The 24,072-nt window shown below is 43.5% G+C and overlaps 1 protein-coding gene across 3 annotated transcripts in view; it reads left to right on the top strand.

Annotated features, from left to right (window-relative positions):
* The first annotated feature begins 21,196 nt into the window (after positions 1-21,196).
* LOC124182550 (nuclear receptor subfamily 4 group A member 2) overlaps positions 21,197-24,072 on the top strand; it is a 42,597-nt gene continuing 39,721 nt past the window's right edge. For 2 of the 3 annotated variants that reach the window (XM_046569980.1, XM_046569979.1), the window contains exon 1: positions 21,197-22,646. In XM_046569980.1, coding sequence (XP_046425936.1) covers positions 22,361-22,646 — 286 coding nt within the window. In that variant the 5' untranslated portion in view covers positions 21,197-22,360. The remainder of the gene's footprint in view (positions 22,647-24,072) is intronic. The other variant, XM_046569981.1, reaches the window with a different exon arrangement.

The raw sequence follows: 24,072 nt of genomic DNA, 5'->3' as shown, positions 1-24,072 counted from the left end.
TCGTTTTATTCTTTAATGTCCAATTGTGTGCTAACAGTTTGTGAAACTCCCCCTCCGTTTGGACAGTGTGACGCGAAGATGCGATTCATCATATGATGCGCGTAGACGTAGGTGTTTGTACATGCCTAGGTGCTCTTTCTGTATGAGCTCGGGCGGTACAGGACAATCAAATTGATTGGGTACCCCGGCCACGCTCGCCCACGTCTTGAGGTCAAGCTCTCTAGTCTCGGGTTCAACTTCCCGCGCGCGACTCGCGTTCTCTGTTGCTGCTGGCTGTCCTCGCAGTGCTGACGGTGCTCTAGGCGGAATCGCTAGTCGAGAAAGTGTAGATTTTCATGTGCAGCCAATTTTGAACATCATGCACTTGTCCGACGTTTGAGGGTCCTAATTGTAAATCAAAATTCGGAGTATGGATGTACAGAAGGATTGGAAATGAGACCTTCTTATGAAAGAAAAAAATCGTCGGAGGCTAATCGGATGGTTTATGGTCAGTTTGAAAAGTGGTTTCTTATCCTAAACTCAATGGAGAAAGCGTTGTTTCCGTTGTTGTTTATCGTCTCTGCTGGTCTCGCAGCAGTCAAAACGCAATGCTGGCGGATATTATTAGACATAACTCTTACCGCAAGGAAATAACCGAAACGCTTTATCTTGGATCTTGTGTTGTTGCGTAGTTATACAGCTATCGAAGCTTTGGAGCTAATCGTAGAACTGTACATAGCATTTAATCCGAAGGTGGGTATATAATTTTGTTGACCTCGTATAAAGAGGATCATCGATATCCCGGCGCTTGGACAATGGTACGTAGGTACCTGCCTATATTTTTTGGCCCGCTTCGAGATCGGAATGGGATTTCCGAGCGATCGATTCCTCCGCGGTGTCTGCGATGCAAGGCTGTTGTGACTAGCAGTACTCCAATACTCGTCCTGGCCAGTCGACGGTGCTTATCTCCGGTGGACACAATTGAATGTACCGTACCGAGGCTCCGTCGTGGGCGTACCCTCTGTTCGATTGTTTCTTTATCGTGATCACCGGCTCGCGTCCCCCCGTTACCCCGCTTCGCTGTACCCCGTAACCCGTGTCGTCAGGTCGGCGATGCAAACACGCCGCTCTGAGAATCTCTAAGGTGGGTGCGCTATAAGAATAGCTATCCAGTAATGCACCCACCTCCTATGAACCACCACGCGCAGACATTCCATACATTCCTTCTCTTCCTCTATTCATCATCTTTATCGTTGAAATTTTACCATCATTTATACTTCAGGACTTTTGTAAAGAATTTATTTCAATCCCTTTTAGAAAATAGAAATTTAATTGCGGATCCCACCAGCTTCCTCAATGCCTTAAATTGGTCCATATTAATTGCTGATTAGTCAAACATAGTGAACCAAGTTTTGATTGCGTAGACGCGTGTTCAAAACTATTCAATACAGATCGAAGTATCCTGCCGGCTTCTGTTCACTTCATCTTCACCGGATTGTCCAATTTCTGCGGTATTTTGTGATTCATCAGTCGTTATAATCATGAAAAATACTGCGAACTGTAGCGTTCCGAAGACGTTGTGTCCAGGACATCATTTCCACAGGTTATGCATTTTTTCATCTTTCAGAACCCGTCGACAGTTATGACAAGACGATTTCACACCTGGTAACTGTGTTCTGGTAATGAAGACATGCGCAAGATTTGGAAAAAGTACCGCACAAACTTTTACATAAGTCCTCCCGAGGTTGGGATGATTAACAAAACATGTTAAAGTCCTGAATCCCGACGGTGGAAACTTAGAAAACCATAGAAGTATTGTACAACGTCAACTGATAACTCGTCTCGTAAATATTAACCAGTAGGTGAATGAATTTTAAGAACCACGGCACATTCACCTGCAGAAGGGTTAGACAATCGGTCCGTGTGTTCTCGGTACATTGCATCGTGTTATAGCTGTACGCGTTCACCTGCCGAGTCTCGTCCCGTCCCATCGACCTGGGAATCGCGTGATCCCGATAACCCCGTTACGCCGTTTACACGACGGTTACAAATGCGGGGGCTGAACTGAGATCAGGGATGGTGCAGGCCAAGGCGGCAAAAGCAGGAGATCGACTATTCTCTACCTCCTGCATCGGGGTTTCGCAATTTCTACGAGCGCGTAGATTTGCGTCCCCCTCCAGCTTCCCCTTGTCCCCGTGGTATTTAATCGCTATACCCCGGGAAGTGACGCCCGCCTAGAGTGCACCGTGCGAGAGAGCGTACGCGACTCCAATAAGTCCTGGGCATACCGACTCAGTGTGTGTGTACCATGCACATGGTTGGTGGATGTAACGCTCTCGGTGCAGAATATGCAGGTACCTGTTCACCTCTGGGCTGAGAACATTTCACATTATTTTTGATTTTTATTTCCCTTCTTTTCGTTTGGGAGGATGGATTTCTTTCAGGACTAGGTATATCAGATCACCCCGCCTACGCCGCCATTGTCTTCTGCATGATCACCGTCGCGGAGTGAGGTGGGTACGTGTAGCTTGACGTAATGTTGCTGCACAGTTTGCAGGTGGTGTTGGTGGTGGCGGCTCGTGATTATATGCAGAAAATAATGTAACATACTGCATGTAGAATAGAATATAATGCGCTATCATAATGTAGTTCATCAGAGCTAGGGAGTGTGCGGGGTATGTACATGCAGATTTATACGAGAGGCTGGTGGGCAGGATATACGTGGAACAGCGATTAGAAGACATTCGTCCCACACTTTCGAAATACCTCCCCTTTTACTCGCTCGGTAACGCAGGTAATGATAGAGCTCCACGAGCTGCACCACGACACATCCAGCCGCCTGTCCTTAGTCTCGGTACGTACTGAGAGGTCGATCGTATACGTATGCATCATATATCGCTTGGCGACCCGATGCAGCTCGGATTACGTAAGCGGAGGCTTGAAGGGTCGGAGGTTCATACCGACTCTTCCTAGTCCTCTTGGTCCTCATCTTCTCCCTTTCGATCCGGGTTGGAGACGGCAGGTCGCTACGAGCGGTAGCAGCCAGTGGCAGCAGGAATCGACGGACCGACCGACTGACAGAGACTGAAAACGTCGATACTGCTGATCCGTTTATCGTATCCCGTCATGGTTGACGTCATCATCATCGCGGTGCGGGTTCGAATGCCGATCGCAATCGTTTATATTGATGGTTCAACATTACAGTGGTGGAATGGGAATGGAAACACTGTGGTACATTGCCAGTTTCGTTTGTAATCTGGTAGTATCAACGTGCTGCGGATTTGTTCTATACGGATGTTAATCGACTCAGTGTCCACCTTGGGACTTCAACCATGGAACGTGCACAGCTATTTTGATGATGGATGACGAGATGAGATTTAGATATTGGTTCAATTGTTATACAGCTATACACGCGATGTTTCTGTCAAAGCAATACCTGCGGGTACCTTTGTTGGAAGGTGTGCGACCTCTGCCACCTAAAACATCCAGCGCCGAAGCCCTGAAGTCAATTGGTACACACGAGTCGATCAACATCTCAATCAAACATATCAGTTGGGAGTAAAAGTGCAAGATGTAGGCAAACACTCCGGAGTGTACTTCTGTCGATTCTCCGTCTAATCCCCGTCGACGATTAATAGACACACGTGAAATCTTAGCAAAGTGGAATTGGCACCCGCCTCGACATCCCGCTGCTCACTCAGCTCTCGGCTATCCTGCAGCCTTTCGTCACGATTAGTGATGTTCCACGTCCTCGATGTCCGACCTGGCTGGAGAGCAAGGGAAAGAGTGACGAAGCGCCTGTAGGTATATGTTAAAACTGTCTCCAGGACGCATATGCGCGGATTTACTATACGTAATATTGTAATATCGCACACTCGGCACTCCCGCAAGTTGGTATCGCAGTGCGGCATTGACGTAGAACAACCGCAGACTACCGATTCAAATGACATTCAATGATCATGTGAAATTTAACCATATCTGGATCGGACACAACGCATCCTGCTCCATCCTTCTCCATAAATTGTTCACGTTCTCCGAACTATTTGGGTCGTGTATCATTCGGTACCTGTATACAGTAGTCGAATTGAGAGTGAGTATGAACCAGACCGAAGACTACAGTGACCAAACCGTCTTTATCCTTTATTCTCTAGGTTTTTGGGGACCTGACCTGCGGTGGTCCTGTCCGGTCTTTGGGTCCTATCTACGTCTATGGGGTCCACGGCTATAGCTCACTCGCTTGCTCACTCGGCGTCGCAGCACCTAGCGCAGACCCCACTTGTGTCTTCGAAGTGAAAGGCGGGCTATTCCACCGGGCTCTGCACGATAGTTTATGCCGCTACGCCGTAGTTCGCGATGCCATGCCATGCCATACTGTGCTGTGCCAGCGAGGCTGCAAGGTCCCCGCGCCCCTTTGGGTCAGAGGTCGGCTCACCCACCGCTAGTCCCCTTCCCTCGCCTCCAGCCCGCTCACTTATACGACTATTGCAGTCGTACGCTCTCGGTCTCAGTCCTTAGTGTTGCATGCGATCTTTGCTTAGTCTATCCTCGTTCTATGGCTCGATCTTTCCTGAACAGGATCTTCAGCGAAACGACGTCGTGCGAAGGTGCGGGAACGCGAACGCGGAATCCTATCCTCCTCCTCCTGCCCCCCATAACCGCTACATGAAGATTCGAACCGCCTCCTCCTCTTACATCCCAGCCTCATCCTATCTCTGCAACTCGTTTATTGGCCACCTGTAGTCACATTCCTAAATTCAGATTCAATGCTTCAACATCATCGCGGTCATCCTTTGTCCCCGGTACTCCATGCATTTCTTTGTTTCTTCTAAAGCTACATTCGTCAAGCGTTCAGCAACAAATGACTGTCTTCCCCCCGACTGAACGTATTATACGTTTGAAGACACTTGTTCAAACGCCGAAGAGAAAAATTTGTTCCCTATCAATGAACACTGAAGAAAGCTGAATCTAACCACAGTTTGAACTATTCGAAATTCGGTGTGTAGGTGTTAAATTCCATTAATAATAAGACGTGCCAATTTTTAGCCAAATACTGACAGAATTACTAATCTATGTACGTTTTAAGCTGAAGTACATAAGAGTCCCGGTAGGGCGAGGGAAATTGTATGGATTTGAACGCTGGTCTCGATATTCTTGTGGATAAAAAGTTGCGCCGGGTATTGGAAACATTAGAATATCACGTTTCCGTGATTTCAGAATCGAGTAATCTGCGCTGTGTATGAAATGAACGATCTTTGTGGCGATGAATGATCCGTGGATCGTAAGCATGAAAGGTGTGCAGAGGTGAGGAGAAAAGATATTGTCAAAAACGATTTCTTCGCTCGAACTTCAGTCTCCAGCTAGATGCTGTTCCTTTTCTTTACCTTTTTCTCTCCATCTCTTTTTCTCTCGCCAATCAGCGCCGCTACCTACATCCGCATATGTCTTACCAGCTGTGTTACCGTATAATTTTCATCCTGAAACAAGAGGCTGCTGCTCATATACCCTCAACGAGTCTATCCATGTAAACATACCTCAATGATAGTTACGAGGCTCACGTACAGAAAACTACTTAGCTAATAAGTAACAATTTCAGCTGAAAACAAGAAATTACATCTCTAGTCACTTCTTCACGAGGTATATTCATGCAGAATTGTTTTTCATCGCAGAGGTGATGACGCTGTTAATTCCCAGAGGGTTTTAGTCACAATTATAAATCCCATCAATCCATTTACTGGAAAGCTGAAGATACACAACGAATCCTCACGCATCGAGATCGCGTTGGGATAGCGGCAACGTGCAATCTATAATTGCATCGGCAGTACGTCATAATCGAAGTACCTCTCACACTCTCGAACCTGGTCCGCGGATATCTCAGTCCACAGGTAATCTGCGCTATCCTTTCTCACTTCGTTATTCCCATACAGTACGCTTGTCGTCGCTCGAAGATCCACCGAACATTTGGATTACGGCGGTTTCATTTTGAAAATAAGACTAATCGTAACACAGTTCAAAATCTTGCATTGGTCTTCATTCTTTTTAGCCATATTTACAGAATATAACACTTTTTCAGGTGTTAAACCGAAGCCTTTTAGGAAGTTCAGCACCTTCCCCGCTAAAGTGCCCGATTCATTAACACCTGGAACAGAGTGCACCGTTGTAAAATTTGAGAGGGAATTTTTGTTCATCGAATAGACTTTCGCCATTCTAGTTGTATTTTCACTTTTGACAACCATTGCACCTCATACTTCTGCCACTTATACCGGTATTTACTCTCAAGATTTACAGCAGCGCACTTTGTCTCGCGTTAATTTTTTCCTCAAGTGTATTGCACCGCACACAAGCCAAGATACGATGAGGATAAGTGAGGATCGGGTTTCGCGGTGTTGTTGGCTTGAATCTACCGACGAGACGGTTAGCTAGGTAGGTAGGCAGATATAAGGATACCATTGGAGAGATGCTATCTGGTAATAGTGCAATATACAATGAATATTTAGACTACGAGGTGGTATATTACCATACAATACTATGTGGAGCGGATCTGCGTGCCCATAGAGGTGCGACTAACCATGTACAAGGTGTACCTCTTCACTGTGTATACATAAACTCGTGTATTTAGATTTATTCTGTTCCATAATATCATGGTACGAGTATATAGCATGAAGACGTGGTGCATAAGGGCAGGTCTTGGGGTATGCAGAAATATCTTCAGAAGTCCGTTGGGGCGAAATTTAGTGAGTGTTGTCATTGTAGAGTTAGCCGCGTGGATTCGGCGTACCGGCGATTATGCTGATAGCTCATTTTTTGCCACGACCTTCGAGTGTGAGCACCGACTATTCATAAACTGCCCGAGTAGTGTCCTACCTTGACATACCAGCAGGAGCCGAGCTCTTGGAGCCTGTGTAAAATCATGCCGCCTTCCCTTTGAGCCCACAATGCGGCGTTGCTGCAGTCAGCTCCACAGTATGCGGCTGCGGGACAATAACCGAATCAGCATATTATGTATACCGACCCGGAAGAGACGCGATACATGGTGTCGCTTTTTCTTCAGGATTTGTGATGGTTTTTCTCTGCAGATTACTACCGGTTGGGGTATACTTTTTCAAGTGTCGCGAATCTGGATTTTGTTTTCTCACTCTTCGAGAGTGCGCTAAGCGATTCTACAACGAGATGCTTTGTGTATATTGGTCCATTACCTGATGGGACAATAATTTAAAGAATCTGTACCGGAGTTGATTAACGCCGTCGAGACCACACCCTCGCTAAGTGCAGTTTACATTATACCCTAGGATATATCTGCAAGTTATAGGTACGAGTGTTTCAACTGTAACAAAGAGGTTCTGCGACCGCGATACCACCCACTCATTCTCTCGGCGATGTGGTATACAGTGCCTGCATTTCATTTTCGAAAGAGAATGCGGGTATTGAAGAAAAAAAGGGATCGTTTTTTAATAGTTGTATTCAAATAGCCAATTAAAATGGTGTACACGTAACAGATACTATATGTGACGCAGACAATGTGTGAAATTGCAAAGAGAGTGTCAAAAGAAGAAGAGGAAGAAAAAAAACCAACAGAATCCCGCAGAAAAGTAAAAAAAAAAGAAAATAAAACGAAACCGGGCGGACAAGTTTGGGTCTGCCAATTCCGTCCGGCCCCGCGGGTATTGGTCCCGTTTGAAACAATTGATTGCGACACATCGACAATGTAGCTGTACATGTTATGCTGATCAGAGAGATCCCGGGTGCAGACCTCGGAGATATAAATTCAAATGATCGAATTGTGACCAGCGTCCAGTAACGCGAGTATCGAGTTCATCGCTTCGGTGTGGCGTTCGCAAATTTCTTGTGGATTTGAGAACATTTTTTTTCAATTTATCCGTTGTACTTGACTACTATCTAAATGTAAATCAGTTATAAATATACTACTGAAGAAAGTCCACTCATTATATACACTGGCAATCAGTGAAATATCAGTGATAAGTCACTGAATAGTCAGTGTATATGCACAGATTTTTCGCAGCGGTATACTTATAACTGGGAACCAGTGAAGCTTCGCTGATTCAAATGTAGAGAGTAGTGTGACAGAGTGATTATGTGTGATAAATCCACACTCAGACGCTCAGTGGCACCCGGATGATGTATACAGCACTGTGCTGAGGATACCTGGGATACAGTGTCCAACGGGTTGTCGCTAACGGAAAGCCGTTCGTCGTTGCGCGAGACGTGGGCCACAGTCGGAGCGCCGGTTGATATAAGAATTTCTACCCCGGGGGAACAAGGACCCGAGCTGAATACTTAATTAATTGCCAAAAGTAAGTCACTATCTGATCGCTTGTCGGTATTCGTATGTGTGCGAAGAAGGCGACGGCACAAGACGGTTTTGTACAACGACTTACAAGTATGCGTATGCGTATTTCGCTGAAAAATCCCCGGTCGGACTTGACGACTGATGGACAGTTGGTTAGAATAGTAAAACATTACTCAACGAAGTGATCTCTCTCTCTCTCTCTCTCTCTAGGGTCTCTCTTCTTCGCTAAGCACTCGACACACTGCGAAATTCCAACATCATCACCGTCGTCATCTCGAAGCCTCAAATGCAGCTTTCATTCGGCAAGTGGATTTGGACTTCTATTTCGATGACGCTAAGTGTACCTGATGGAAATCCCATCCACTTCAAGTTACATCACAAATCACATCCACAATATACTCGTCAGATACCACGTTGATACATAGAAATTTGGCACAATGTGGTTATACTTTGAATCACTCCATGGTCCGTCCCTCAACTAGCTTAACGTGACTTATCTCCGGATTACGTGAGCGGATTATTTCTGATTCCTTTTTACCGTCATGCCAGTCTGTAACGATTCTCTCGCATTATGCTGAAAACCAGCAATTAGCGTAACTTTTCGATCGATCACCATTTGTATTTATGTAATTTGTCGTTATAGCGGTTCTTCGTTAATTTTTATCTTTTTTAAGTTATTCGTAACTTTACTCTAAATTTTGGTAAAAATTCGCCAAATATTGGCAATTTTCTTTCATCCGAACTAACGATATACATGGTAAAAACACTCGAGAGAATCTTTTCTGAACAATAGTTTCAGAGTCAACTTCCGAACCATCTGTGGTGAGAGCTGTGTGAGTAACCTGTAAAAAATGATCCAATTTTTGTTCCAGGGAATGATCTTATCCACGATGTTACTTTCCAGGTAATGCAAAGGGCACTGTTTTCGTTTACACGATAAATCAGCAGCGAGCATGTTCTTCCAGCGTCGATTTCGCCGGTGGCAATTGGGAGCCGTACAGTACATCCATAGGATTCTGGATGGGTGTCAGAGTTCACGTGTCGTCGGTACTCGACGTCCCGTTTCACCTATTCCCTAACCTCCGTTCCAGGGTGAGTCGGGTTAGGTTAGGTTAAGTTTACCTCGATACTCGGCTAACAGTTACCCGGCTACGTTCACCGTGCGGGTCGCACAACTTATATCCGCGTTATGCCCACGTCGATGTCAGCGTCCTCGTCGTTGTCGTCGCGGGGAGAGAGACACGCCAGACATACCTACCCACTTACTGCTTCTGCAACTATGGTGCAGAATGGAAATAACGCCGCGAGTGGCGAACTGCACGATCAGTGGCTTCTGGATCCTGTTGCCAGACGCTGCGCCGTGCGGGAAAATGCTGTCGACAGCTGTGCCACCGACGGAGCGAAGTGTGAAACCCATCTGCGAATTTTGGCGATACATTTTATTTGATTATCTTTCAGGTACTTATCAGTCTTAGGAAATTCAGTGGGTCACTGAAAATTCGACTATTCTCTGCGAACGACGAATTCTGAATTCCTGAAATTAATTTATTTCGACCACTTTACAGTGTATGTCTATCCAAGGGTTGAAAGTTCTTCGTTTAGGATCCTGCGGCAGGATAATCCAAATATCAAGAATAACACGTCTCTCCGATTGAGCTCCATGTTTGGCGATTGGATTGGAGGAGGGTTGGAGTTTGGAAAAGGAGGCGTTCCGGGTGGAGCAGGAAACCATGAGTGGAGTGAATAAGAAGGGTGACGAAAGGCAGGCCGAGGGATGCGCCGAGAGAGGAATATAAGGGGAGTGCGAGAAAGAAGCGGCCAGAGGTTGAAAGTCAAGCCACTCCGGCGGGACGGTCCGAAGGATCGACGTAGGCGAACAAAGAGAGGCGAGAGGCCGCGGAGGACCGCCGAAGGCGTTCTGCTTTCCCTTTCACACGCAGCGCTGGTGTATGCCCGCCACACACTGTAGCGCCGATCATGCATCGCGCAGTGCTAGTCACTAATCTGCGATTATACGCTGCGCCGTATATTTCGCATCGAAAGGTGCCCGGCGCTGGTGCAGGGAGATACTCCGAGGATTATCTCCAAAGGATTTATTTCTACCTTCCTCATTAACTCTGCTGCCGAGCTCGCCCATGGCGCTCCTCGGGTTCCATCGTTTCACAATTAATCGCCCGCTCTCAGCTCCCAACTCTCTCTGTCCCGGCCAGTTCCTCAATTTCTTAACTTATCCATTGGGCCTATTGCCCACGGGGACTCAGGACTACAACCTGTCAATGAGACTCACCATTCAACAGCATCCCAATTAGGTACAACCTGTCTATTTGTCCATATGGCATCACTTCGATCACTTAACATCGTAGTTTTATCACTTTCTGTTGTTGCAGTTTAGAATATCTTACCCTGAGGGTTGCTTATAACTTTTCGTCCATACCCTTATTCTTGTCGTATTTCATCTTCTTTACGGCCATCTTCATCTTCGTTTAATTTTTTTCCATTCTCAAATAGAATTCCTACGCACAGTGTGAAATAGTACCAAGCGAACACGGCACACCGTGTTCAGCGATGGGCTACAGGCACATTCGGTGTATTGCGCAACAGTCGGACGCAGGTACGTACAAGAGATTGCCGCGACACACGTGTGCAGTTATTTTCTCCAATCTTTTCGCATCTTCTATTTCAACGCTAAGAAAAAAAAGCATCAAATAGAATAAATAATTTTTCTTGCCTTCAAATTCGATTTAACGAAAAATTTACAAGTGCAATCAACTACACACATCTGTTGGAACGACAGCATCTATGCATTAAATAAAATTTTACATATTTTCAAGTTATATATATCTCAAGGAAATGAATATTTTTCCCGTGAAACAGAACTACTATTTTATAAATCGAAAAGTTCGCTTGAAAGAAGCAATTCAATATCATTCGTAAAAAATTAAGTCTGATTGCCGATTATGTCAGTTCAAAAGTATCAAATTATTGAATGTAATAATCGCTCATGGGCATAAATACTTATGTGATGGCCAAAATGTATATTTTGTTCAATGTGACGTCCATCGGATAAAATAAATAACTATTTCAATAGACGAAATGTAACCTATAATGTGGAAACAAATATTCATCAAGTGCGTGAGATTCTAACATTGATTTTTAAAAAGTGTATTTTTTATCAGATTGTACTACAATTATAATAGAAAACAAAAATTCTTTGTAGAATTAACTAAAAACATGTAAAATCAAACACAAGGTACCCTATAATTGTGCTATATCATGCATTTCATTTAAATATCAGACGAATAAAATTAAATATACATTTAATTGTAGTCGAGAAAAAACGTGTCGTTGAAAATCGTAAATACAATCTTGAAGCCAATTTCGAAATCTAGCGATTAAATGCTACATATCTGCTTTTACGAATTGAATATTATCTCACCAAAACAAAATTGAGATCGATCTGATAATCTCCTGATTCTCTGATTTCCATATTTCGAGTTGGGTTATAGTTTTGAACCGATTATTTCTTCGAAAAATTATTTTGGAGTGATGCTTTTACACCTATTTGGCGACGGTCAATGACAATAGCATATCGTATGCAATAAATCATCAAATTATCCAAATGCATTTTTTATTGAAATACGGGGGTGAGTCGCTGTAGTTTCAGTTTGTTGTGTACAATGTCATATCTCCTTCAATTTAAGAAATATTTTATCGGACAAGCTAAATACGCTCGGACTTGAATTTCCTTTTTGAAAATAAACCAATCTATTGAGTTCTCCAGACTCTGCCTGACCAACTAATTAAATAACCAATTTTGTTTCATCGTAAACTTAAATTCGAAATTCATAGTATACCTACGTGTACTGTTAGGACTATCCGAAAAAATCGTTGAATTAATTCAATGAATATTTAATAATTTAAATTTTCTTCTTGTTTTTCTTAATGTATATAAATATAAATATATTCTCGGTATTGATTTTTATTTTTATTCCTGGTGCGGAACAGCTTCTAGTGCCTGGTATGCCAAGGACTAGATTTCTAATTAGCATCACTCGATCATCCCGTGTAAACCCTGAATAAATTTCCATTAGTGTTCGTGAGTACGACACCGTGCCTTATATCTCTTCAGTCCTTTTTTACGCTGAAAAACGCCACACGCGCTAGTAATGCTTCCTCCAATTCATCTTTTGCTGTGACTTCTATTCCTTACATTAACCGTAGTACGCAAACAGGTTAGGTTATGTCATATGAGATTAAGTCAGGCCAGGTTACACCTGTAGTGAAGATCGTCTTCGCGGTTTCTTACGGGAATATTGTACTCGATTCCAACGTAGACTTAGACGTATCCAAATATCTAAATTAAAAGATTTCGGAGGCAAAAAACAGGATAACACTTACATTCTGCATGTAATTTAGAACAAAAACGTGTCAAAAAACTTTGGTTTTAGGCAAAAATAAAGAAATGTTCGGGTATCTCTTTGTTCAGGATTCCAACGTAGATTGTGGCGGTTGAGCCTGTTTTCGCGTTCGAAATCGTGGACTTTGATCATTCGGAGATACCCAAGTTCACATCGAAATCGAGTATCGCACCCACTTAACGGTCTTTACATTAGCTGTCTCAGAATTGACACTAGACCCCAGGAGTGATTTAGGAAATGTTTCCTGTGAAGTGTTCCAGTCGCCCTGTAGAATTTCGCCCAACATTCATTTCAGGACAAAGACACAGAGAAAATCAAAGATCGGAGCACACGCAGCTTGTCAATTTAGCGTTTACTGGAAGGCGTAAGGCATATGGTACAAGGAACCTCGTGCCGCACGGTCCAATCATTCGTTTGCAACCGTCCGTGTGTTTGCGGCAAGTTGCCGACGCGGTATTGCAGTCTTGAGCTGCGGCAGCTTGTCGATGCCAAGCTAGCTGACTAGATAAGCACGCGGCCATCAGGGAATGAATCGTCATACCTATTTCGGAATGACAGCCGTTCAATTATTTTCTCGTCTCTTGGATGGATCGTAAGTAAGGTGCATACCTTGGTGCAGCCAGTCGGCTGCGTTCGCTTTGCATCTCCCGCGGCGGTTGGTGCAGATCGTCTGTCTTCTCACCGAGCTTAGTTCAGCTCCACTGCGAATCAACCGCAAATGGACCGAACCGAGTTATTCGATCTTATAAATCCGCCGAGGGTGCAACTGCGCCGAGTTTCCTACTTTATGCATACTCCATGTGCACGTAATACGCACATGGCAGGTAACATAAGTGGAAACAGGTAACTTATTCGAACTTGTAATCGGCGCGCGGTTTCGTCGATCGATTACAATCCCGTAATGCCGATCACCGATTTCATGAACGAGGTTGGGTTAGGCTTTTCTTTTCTTTTATCACCAAAACAGCACTTGTAAATTTAATTTATTATAGCCCTTATGTTTTCTGTGTTTTCTTTTCATTATCTTCTTACGTCTTTTTCTTCCTCTGCATTTAGTTTATAGCGTTTCAGCGGTATATTTTTTGCATTCACATATAAACACATATATACGGAAAGTAACGTGCGCATGGATTTTTTTCGCAATTCAATCATTAATATTAATTAAATCACGCTGATTCACGTTGCCCCTGGCCCTTTTATATTTTTTTGCACTTGTCACTTTAAATTAGAATGCGGTAAATAAATGAACATAATATAAAATTCTACGCATTACGATCGTTTCGTTTCAGCTGTAAGCAAGTTTTTCGCGGGAATTTCAGTTGTACACAACGATCATTCAAACCAGATAGCTGCGTTATAAATATATGATAGAAGGTATGAAAAATATCATTTTTGATTCTTCGTCTGACCATTATTAATGCTTCGGTCAGCAGCAATCGGATTTTACATTTCCGCAATATTGTTTATAATCGTGCATCTAATACGACCTTCGATAGCTGATGAATACTGGGAATAATACGGAGGGAACATCGCATCGCACATGGTTGTATTCGACGATCGATCGACGTGTGTATAACTATCCTATCGCACGATTATTCTAGCGGGATAGGAATCCTGACTCGAAACAGAATGAAAAAAAAAAAATTATAAATCCCACGAGACTTACATAATAACAACAATAATGATGATCACCATCGTCAGATAATATATACATGTATATTTGAGTTGATCTAAACTCGTACTGAGAATGCGCGCGAAACACTATGTATATAATATATATATATATATATATCCTATATATCCTATGTTAATATATTAGACATATGCGTGTGTAGGTAAAACCGTCCGCCCAATTTATTTTATTACCAGAACTTTCAATTTCTTCTTTAATGGATGGCCAGTCCTTACCATACGGTGTTGATCAACGCCCCGTTACTCTTATGTACATACACATACACATATATATATATTTATGCTTATACTTGCATGCCTCCAACTGGTACTTATGTATATTCATAGCTACGGGTTACACACGCGCAATGTAGCACGTTTGGACAGGTCTTGGTTTAACGATCTCATAGCTGCGATTCTTAACTTAACGATAATCGTTTATTAGGAGGACCGTGTGCAGTATAATTTTATTTTACAGACGATTAGATTTTTGATTCGTTTTTAGGCACGATCGTTAAAAACGACGTGTCTTATACATTCGCTATCGCAAAAAACTACGGATCGAGAAAAAATTGTCAAACCATACAGGAAGCATGTTTTGGCACCTAAGAAGTTATTTTCGACCGTTTTCAACAATGGATGCACATGTTTAACTACCGATTCCTTGTAAAGAAGGTTACAGCCGAACCGCCGAACCGGTTTTCATAAAATTGGTGCAGGATACTCTTTCTATCCCGAAGGTGTGCAAATAAGCATTTTCACCTGATCCCGCTCCTAATCTTTACAAATCTTGACAGCTATTGTGAAGCAATTTCGTTCGAACTATAAAACCGACACGAGCAGTTGATACGGACAAAGAAAACCGAACCACTAAACAAACTAGCATGGTACGATCGTGCCTTACGCAAAAAGGTGACAAGTTTTTAGCCTAAAACGAGCTATGTTTTCTTATCCTGTGTGGGATCAGTATCCTTGTTTCTCGTTCGACAAAATATATGATTACTGATGTGTAATGCCGATGGTAAAACGAAGTATATGTTTGACAATAATTTAATGAACGACTGACAATTATAGTAATAAAATGCTAATACACAAATAAATTCAAAGCTCAAACAAGGATCTGTTGACTGGCACATCCTTCACATTTTTTAAGCTGTTAATGCCATCGTATCTTCAATGTTAATGCTAGAAAAAAAAAATAATAATAATAAAACAAGAAATGTCAGAAAGTGAATGCAAAGTTAACTACGCAGCTACATTTCTGGTCATATTGATAGATCACATGGTTCCACACTTAACAGCTAGAAAAGTTTATTGTGTTTCATGTATATATAACACACAAGTGTATGCACAGAATTTTTGGGAATGAATCAGAGAATTTGATAAACCGAACCTTGATGAGGTCGCCAAAGATCTGGCGAGATATTAAAAATGCGAGGAGTTAAAAAAATAGAACAAGAAAACTAAAAAGCGATTATTTAAATACCGTTTAACGGGCAATACATGCATACGACAAGGAAACAAGTACTGATTGACTGCAGGCAGGCGTTCTTTTTTGGAACGGTCAGAAGGATTTATATTCTAAAATTATGAGGGAATAAATAAAATTACAACATTGCGTATGTGTGAATGTATGATGCATGCATGGACGTTATGGCAGCGGTATTTAATATTTATTACACCTATCGAGCTTTCACGGATGTCCAAGCTTTTACCTACACGAATATGTGTACAGGCCGCGCTCAAAACATGGGATGGGTGAAAAATGTAACGTTAATGTAATGTATGTATTCTCCGCCTACGGGTTCACACCTTTTTTGTAGATGTATAGAACAGAAATAAACAAAAGATTGTAATCGCGTCTTCACTGCCAATCGACGACCACTGATCAGATTTAATTTTATCACTCGATTTAATACATACATAATGTGACACTCCGACCATCTTGCAAAGCATGTATACTAATAATGTTGGGCGCCATTTGCTTGTTGCAATAATATTTAATAATAACGTAGTGGAAATATAAATGTGGCGAGCAGAGGTCCTTCTCAGGGCTTTGGAATTTAATCAAGGGTATTATAACAGTCTTAGATCGGATGACGAAATCGAGGCAATAAATTGGCAAAAAAAGTCAGGTCGTTACAGTTATATATGATATTGATTGAAGATTAATTTATTCAATAAATATTAGACAGGATAAAGGAACAAAATACATGGAACGAATGGTGTAATTATGTATGAATCTGTTTTCAGATTTCTTATAAACAAGATAAATAATAGAATTGCCATTATCGGATAAATAAATCATAATTCGTTTTTCTTTTCTTCCTATTTTAATTTCTGAGGGTCTGTTAACGTTGTATTGAAATTATATATATTATAATATTAATTATTATATATTATAACATAAATATGTCGAAACAATTTCTATACTATCATGATGAAAAGAGAGACAAAAGAAAAAGGAGTTAGAAACGTAAAAATAAAATCGATTAAATCCGATTTTATTAGTACAGAACCATCTCGATTTTTTTCTTTTCTTCGCGTATGATAGAGCATTGTTTCAGAGGTAGTATCTGATCAGCAGTTTTGTCACTAATCCGACCTTTTCTGTTTAAAGTTCACGGAAATGAAAAAAGCATTCGAATTTGCCAGATATGATGAAAATCTAAAAATAAAAACTACAATCGAAAAGCTCAGATACGTAGTAACCACAGAAATCCGTTAGAAACCTATCTTCAAATGGAACAAAAGAAGCATTGAGAATGAAATCAGGGTGAATCGGAGAGAAGAAAAAGCTCCCAGCACCACTTGAGCCCGACGAAGTAGCAAAATCTTATCTTAAAATTCTTTTTCCCTCCATAGCAACTAAATCGTTTTAAACTTTGGAAAATGGTAGTGTTTGCAATTGTTCGTAAGGGTTGGTGCGAATAAGATCGAAAATTGATGCAAAAATACGAAAAATATGGGATTCAAATAACAGTAGCGTGCCATAATCTCAAAGCGAGTGAGAATCCGTTGAACATATGTTCAGTGTTTTCCTCAATTTTTCGTACATACTCGAGCCAACCTACAAGCACAATCATATAAGCCTTGTCATCTGTCAATATTTAAAGAGATTTACCAAAAGTAAGAATGTTAAAATATGATTTGCCGCATTCAGCAGAGGTCCAAAATCCCCTTAAGGAGAGAAAGAGATAGAAAAAGTAAACGTTGGGTATGTGTCCGTTACATGTGTACCCGTAGGTACAGTTGTGAGTTACGCAAGAAAACCAGGCGCCCTCGACGGGTCCCTTCCTGGTTTATTACTGCCAATCGAGACCGGTTCTTAACTCTGGCAGGTGTGTTCTTGCGTGATAATGACGGTGGTGATGATGGGGCGGTTGAGAGTCGAGTTTCAGCTGTATTCATCCGCTCTCCTGATCCCGATTTCGATTTTGATACCAATCTTTCAGTATAGCTTGAAAATGATAATTCGTTATCTGAAATTCGTGATTTCGAATTAAAACGATGTTATGCTGTAAATGCTGCCGCAAGTTTTGAAATTGGTCGATCAGTGTGTGTAACTAAATTTACATAACTATTCGATTTTCGAAATGTCACGTTATTTCATTATACATTCTATTCACACATTATACTGCTTCCAAATGGTGAAAGAAACATAGCTCAATTTTTTCATATTTTTATTTCGTTCCCCTAGTCTCCCTATGAATGAAATAAAAATCTGAACAAGTTGGGGAATTTTTTTTTTCCACCATTTGGAACTGATTTGATAGGCTCCATTATGAATTTTTTTTGACCCCATATAAGAGCCACCCTAATATATTTTGACACTGCAACTAAACATCAGTCGACGTAATTAAAAATTCGCTTAAGGGGGTGCCCAAATCAATGTCAGCGTTGAAGTAGAAGTATGTCTCATAATGTCAAAGTCCGCGTATTTCAAAAGCGAAAAAGAGCTTAACAGCCCCATTCTATACACAATCCTGAACTTCTTATCGGTGCGTGTTCGAGCTCTGTAGGGGAAATTTACATTTTTGTCCGATCTCTTTGAAAACTCGTCATTCCCCGTGCATGTAAAGCAGGCACAAAGTAGCGCGTTTCAGGCCAATTCGAAAGCGGGTGGACAAGGACTTTCCGAATTGGTCTGAAACGCGCTACTTTTCACCTGCTTAGCATGCATGGAATGACGCGTTTTCAAAAAGAGTCGGACAAAAAATATCGTGTCCATCACGGGTGGAATGCGATTTGACTAGTGTGAAGGCCACCCTCGCTCCGCTTGTGCGGCTGACTTCGCGCTGTTCAAAATCGCCTCCTTGCCGCCCTCGATACACAATATACTATTTCTTGAAAATCGATCTGATGTCGAGTTGCATAACCACGTTGTGTGTTTATTATTCTGCGATACCACCACAAGTTTCAAATTCAATTGTCTCAAATCCCCGATTTTTCTTCAATGGTAGGGATCAAAATTTGGCAATTTACAAAAGAAAAACAAAAAAACAGATGCTTTTCTCATGAGAATCGATCCTAATCCGCACTTCATAGTCTGAACACTTGAAAGATTTGGTAACCGATCTAAACAAGACAACGATCGGTAATCATTATCGCTTCCATTTATCTCATGAAGATCAGAATCAGCGTGCAACAGTAACGCACTGCCGCAGAGTTCGAGTTTGTCTATTGTTAGATTAGTCAGGTAGCGGATTCTAGCCTGTTTTTTTGTTCCCAAGTTTTTTTTATTCTTTTCATTCTCTCTCCTAGGCGGAAGGCATCTTCTCGCTTCATGCCAAGAGACTTGAGGGACTTGTCATGCGGGACAGGCTTGCTAAAGCTCATCGCAGGGTTGAGGAAGCGCCTCAGCCGCTAATCCGGTGGCAACAACTTGACGTTGCAGCATCAAGACGCCTTATGCACTTTTCCACGATTGTATAAAGACGCGTGAATCTCGTTTCATCGATTTTTACCCGTCATGACACCGTCTGTTATGAATTTTTTCTTTCAATTCTCTCTCATTCCCTTTCATATTTAGTACATTTTCTGCGACGCTGGAAAATTGAAGGATCTAGAGTACAGAAATTGGAAAAGGATGGAATCTCAGGGAGACAATATTCCCACTCTTCCGTGACGTCACAGCGGAGAATGCGGAAAGCCAAGCACCCAGACAATCAAGAGCGGGAGCGATTGGATAATATCCAATCATGGGAGAGACTGGATCAGATGACGTCACCGGTATCATCTCTTACTGGTCTTTTTTCTCTCTCGACGTATCTGCAAAATGTGTTACCTTCTTTCATATTTGCATACGACTTGAATTTTACTATTTTTCAGTGTGTTCGTTTGCTAGATTTTTTTCCACACCTGACCCTACTCAAAATTATAATACAGTTAATTTGTACAATCGAATCTAAGATATCGCCTGTGAGATATGTACATTTACCAAATATCAGCTCGACACCTAACTCGAAACTTGAATTACCTGTCTTTCACCTTCCTTTTCAATATCATTAGGCTTTCTGAATCCTTCCAAAATTTTTCACAGATCATGAGGTTCAACTGTATATTCAAGAAAGTGTTAATTTCAGGTGAACATGAGGCCACGACGTAGGTATCAGATATTTTATACCGATACCTTCACAGCACTTTGGACGACTGAACAGACTTCCTCAAAAGATTATTCATGCAAATCTACCAGGACTGAAAAAAAGAAGAGTATCAATTCCAAGAGAGACCAAATAGGTACTGTAAATTAGACATTTGACGTGTAACTGGACTGCACTAAACAGTTTTAGAACTTGCAACCATCGAGCTATTTTTCGTTCCTATCTGACGAAGCAGAAAGTGTTAGTAGGTTGGCAACCTTTGCATAGCAGTTGGTGTTCTTGACTGCGTACAGAGTATTTAATCCTGACTAATTAGGCTGACGTCATCTATGTAATAAGGACTGAGAAAAAGCGACGTGTCAATTCCAAGAGAATCCAAGTACTGTGTAGTAAATAGGACGTCCGTTGCACTTGAGGTGTGATTGGACTGCGATAAATTATTCCCAAACGCATTGATGCATGATTCCGGATGCATTGGTTACCTCTGCATAGCAGGTGGTGTCCTTGAACGTAAGAAGAGTCGTTCATCCTGGGTGGGCTTCCGCCAAAAATAAATCAAGTAACGAGGTCCATCACGACTGAAATGAAGACCAAGTGTCAATCCAAACAGAGTCCATGTACTGTGAATCGGACTTTGACTGGACTTGAGGTGTAATTGGACAGCACTCAATCATTCCCAAATCTCACCATCCAGTAGTTTATCTTCCTATGAAAGCCGGAAGGGCTGTCAGTTTCCGGATCCCTTGGCAACCTTTCTCTACCAGGTGCTGTCTTTGACCGTTTGCGGAGTCTTTGATCCTGGATGGCACTTGGAGTGGTAGTGTGACGAAGGTCAGCCACGTGCTGTTTTCTCGAGCGCACCATCCCCGATTTTCCGATTGATGGCGCGTCGATCATGAATGGAACGCGGCGGAGTCCCGGACCAACGCAACGGGCGGCAGCCCAGGTGGCCCTGGGTAGCCCTGACGTCGATCATCGGTCTCGCTTCCGCCGGTGTGTCGGGGTGTCAGCGTCTCAGTCGGGTGTGACGTGGCAGGTGATGACGCAACTGGTAGCGCGTCACGTGCGCTGGCGAGTGGAAGCGGTGCCCAGCGCCGGTCCATCGATCCGGCCCGCGGTGGGTGTGACGTAGCCGCCGGGAGTGACGTCACGAAGTGCCGTTCGCCAGGCTACACACAGTACGGTTTTAATATAGCGGGCACCACCGCCGAGCCCGGAGTCAGTTACGCGGTGGCCGGCTTTTCGAACGGACGACTAGCACGACTGCCTGTCCAAGACGCCTAGACTCGATCCCGCCTCGGGAGGCTGTCTCTCCCTCTGCGTTCATTTCCCCTCTGCCTCTCGGTCCAGCACCGAGATCCGAGCACCAGCAGGTTCTGCCCGCTCACTGGGGAGCAGCCGCGTTTCGGAACCGCGACCCGTAGTCAGTGTTCGTGCCGCGGAATCGGTTCACTTCAAGGAACCAGATAAAAGTCGCTCGGTTCTACACTGGCGAACACGTGGCTCAGGGCATTCGGAGGGTGACGTGATCAGTGCAGTGGGTGTTTAAGTGACCAGCCCCTGCATGCGCTACCCCAGCAACGGTCAGCTACGGCTTCTGCGACCCACGGTATCACCATCGGCAAGTGGGAAGTTTCTCGGGACCGATGTTCACCGGCCGTCGCTTCCAGGTTCGTCACAATGAGATTGGTCACTGACATATCACTTTAAAATACCACTGCACAAGTCGAAAAGCGAACAAGCATTATGATACTTACCTGATGGTCGTTAGTAAGACGCCCTCTGGGACATCCTGGCTCTGCACAAACCTGTGGATCATCTTCGAAAATCATTCCAACGTTATATTAACACTGACATGTAGTATGCTGATTACCTGCACACCTTGACTTGCAAGTATAGTCGTTTCATGGATCTCGTGTCGTCTAATTAACCCCTGGATCAGGACTACTGATGGGATGCTTTTTCCCGCTCGTAACAGAGTCATTCCCTTCTCACGTTCGTTCGCTTCACGACCTGATGATTATCCAACTGACTTCACGGATGAGGATTAGGTGTCTCAGCTGATTTATACATCAGTGGCAATAATGCCCGTCATCTGTACTGCAAGGGAGGGTCTGCGTTGAGGAGATATTGAAGTGGGTTAATTAATGTACAGTGTGTTGTACAAATGTAAGTAAAGAGAGAGAAGGAGAGAAAGCGAGAGAGAGAGAGAGAGAGAGAGAGAGAAAGAGAGAGAGCGAGAAGGAGAGTTCTTCCGTCATAACAAACCGTCGAAGGAGCAAAGGACTTTCTCGAGTCCCCCGGCCCCGGCGGTTGTGTCCGGCTGCTTGGGGATGGTGACAGTGGAAAGCCGATGAGAGGTGAACTAGCAGGCTCTTCAGTTGATGAGAAAAAACCACAGAGGGGTTAGTTGTGCGATGCGTACTGTCGAGAGTGCTGGGACTACGGAGACTACGACGCCTTGCACCGGGTCAGCCCAGGACCTCCACATCTGCAGCTTGTACCTGTCGTCCCAATCCTCCTCGGTGACAGTCCGCAGGAATTTCGACACCGGAGAACCTCCCTCGGCATCCTCGGCCTCGGCTGACTCCAACAACAACGACAATCATCACCGGAATCTAGAGTCCTTCGAGCCCCACCTCGGTCAGCGTCTCGAGTCCAGAACGAAGTGTAAGTCTGACTATATGTACAGTATGATCGAGGAAGAGAGAGTCTGTCTAAGCATGCGGATCCACCGGCGAAGGGTCCGACCCTCTCTAACCGTGACTTAAGCCGGCCAATTGCGATTAAGTTGCGTAAATTGCGGAGGGAATGCTCGACACCGGTTGGCCTCCAGTCAATCCTGCCGTGTATCCTAACGGGCTGGAAACATGAACGGGCCTTGCCATACGCCGACGGTGTGTTCAACAGGTCGCGATTAGCTTTCATCGTCTTGATGAAGAGCTCTCGCAAAATTCTGGAGTCCACGTCTGGTCCATGCATCATGCCCGTGAGACTTCCAGACGATCGTATTTATCGGCCGTCTAAGCGTTGTCTGCCTTCCCTCCATTGCGTCGTCGGGATTCGGTGTCCAGATTACGCTAATCGTTTTCCCAGACACTAATTCGGGTTCTGGTATTACTGTTAGCGAAAGCCCGATTGCTTCGACTCTTCTCTTGATGCCGAATTCGCGGCACGCTGGATAGAACCATCTGCCAGCGTGAAATCGGTAATCGTGGGTCTGGGATGGATTCGATAAAGTTCGATTTCGCAAGTGGTACCGACGATGATCACTGGTTTCGGTACCGGAATTCGTATCACGATTAAAGTCCCTAGTCGCAAGGTGTTGCAGGTCATGAATAGCACCGCCCTTCCGCGTGATAATAACACAGTCGAAGCCGTTTCTACTTGAACCGAATCTCTGCCTTTCTTTCACGCTCCGTCCCCGCTAATCTTAGATGAACTACAATTTAACCCGGTGCGTGACAAGAACGTTTCGTCATCATTGGTGCGATGGTTCGATCCGGGTTTCGGCGATCTGGGGTGCGAATCTGCATTTCCATTGCCTGAATAATTTAATCGACGTTAAACGCAACATAAATATTTCGTGATTGTCCGGCTAGCCGGATGGGTTGTGGGTAGTACGTGAGATGCATTTCACCAAACCTGTTTCCAACAGTTGCTCATCTATTTTAAAACCGCTCTATTTTCACCATCGACACATGCTCCTATTGTCGTTACGATGTAACCGCTGCTGGTACCGAATACCCAACAGCGCATGTAGTTCTGTGTCATTTTTTAGTCATTACGCCTGCAGCCAGACCTAGACGGGTGAAAAATTCATTTTCCCCGAACCACCGCCCCGTGCTCTGGTCTCTCAACTCTGTTAGTCCCGAATCCTTGATCCTTGATCACATACCGAGTGATTGAACCATGAAAGGTTTTTCGCCATCAGTCTGAGCTTCGACTGTCCCTGTTGTATGCAGATTCGAGGTTGCGTAATCAGGCGTCGAGGTACAGCTGCCTCTGGTGGACCTCGAATGCGCTGGTATAACTCAGGAAAGAACTTCCTAGAGGCCAACTGCATTGTTCCTACCCCAACTATAAATATATACAC

This window comes from Neodiprion fabricii, chromosome 5 (genome assembly GCF_021155785.1).
Source record: "Neodiprion fabricii isolate iyNeoFabr1 chromosome 5, iyNeoFabr1.1, whole genome shotgun sequence".
NCBI classification, from domain to species: Eukaryota; Metazoa; Arthropoda; class Insecta; order Hymenoptera; family Diprionidae; genus Neodiprion; species Neodiprion fabricii.
This window is presented reverse-complemented; position numbering and strand designations above follow the sequence as displayed.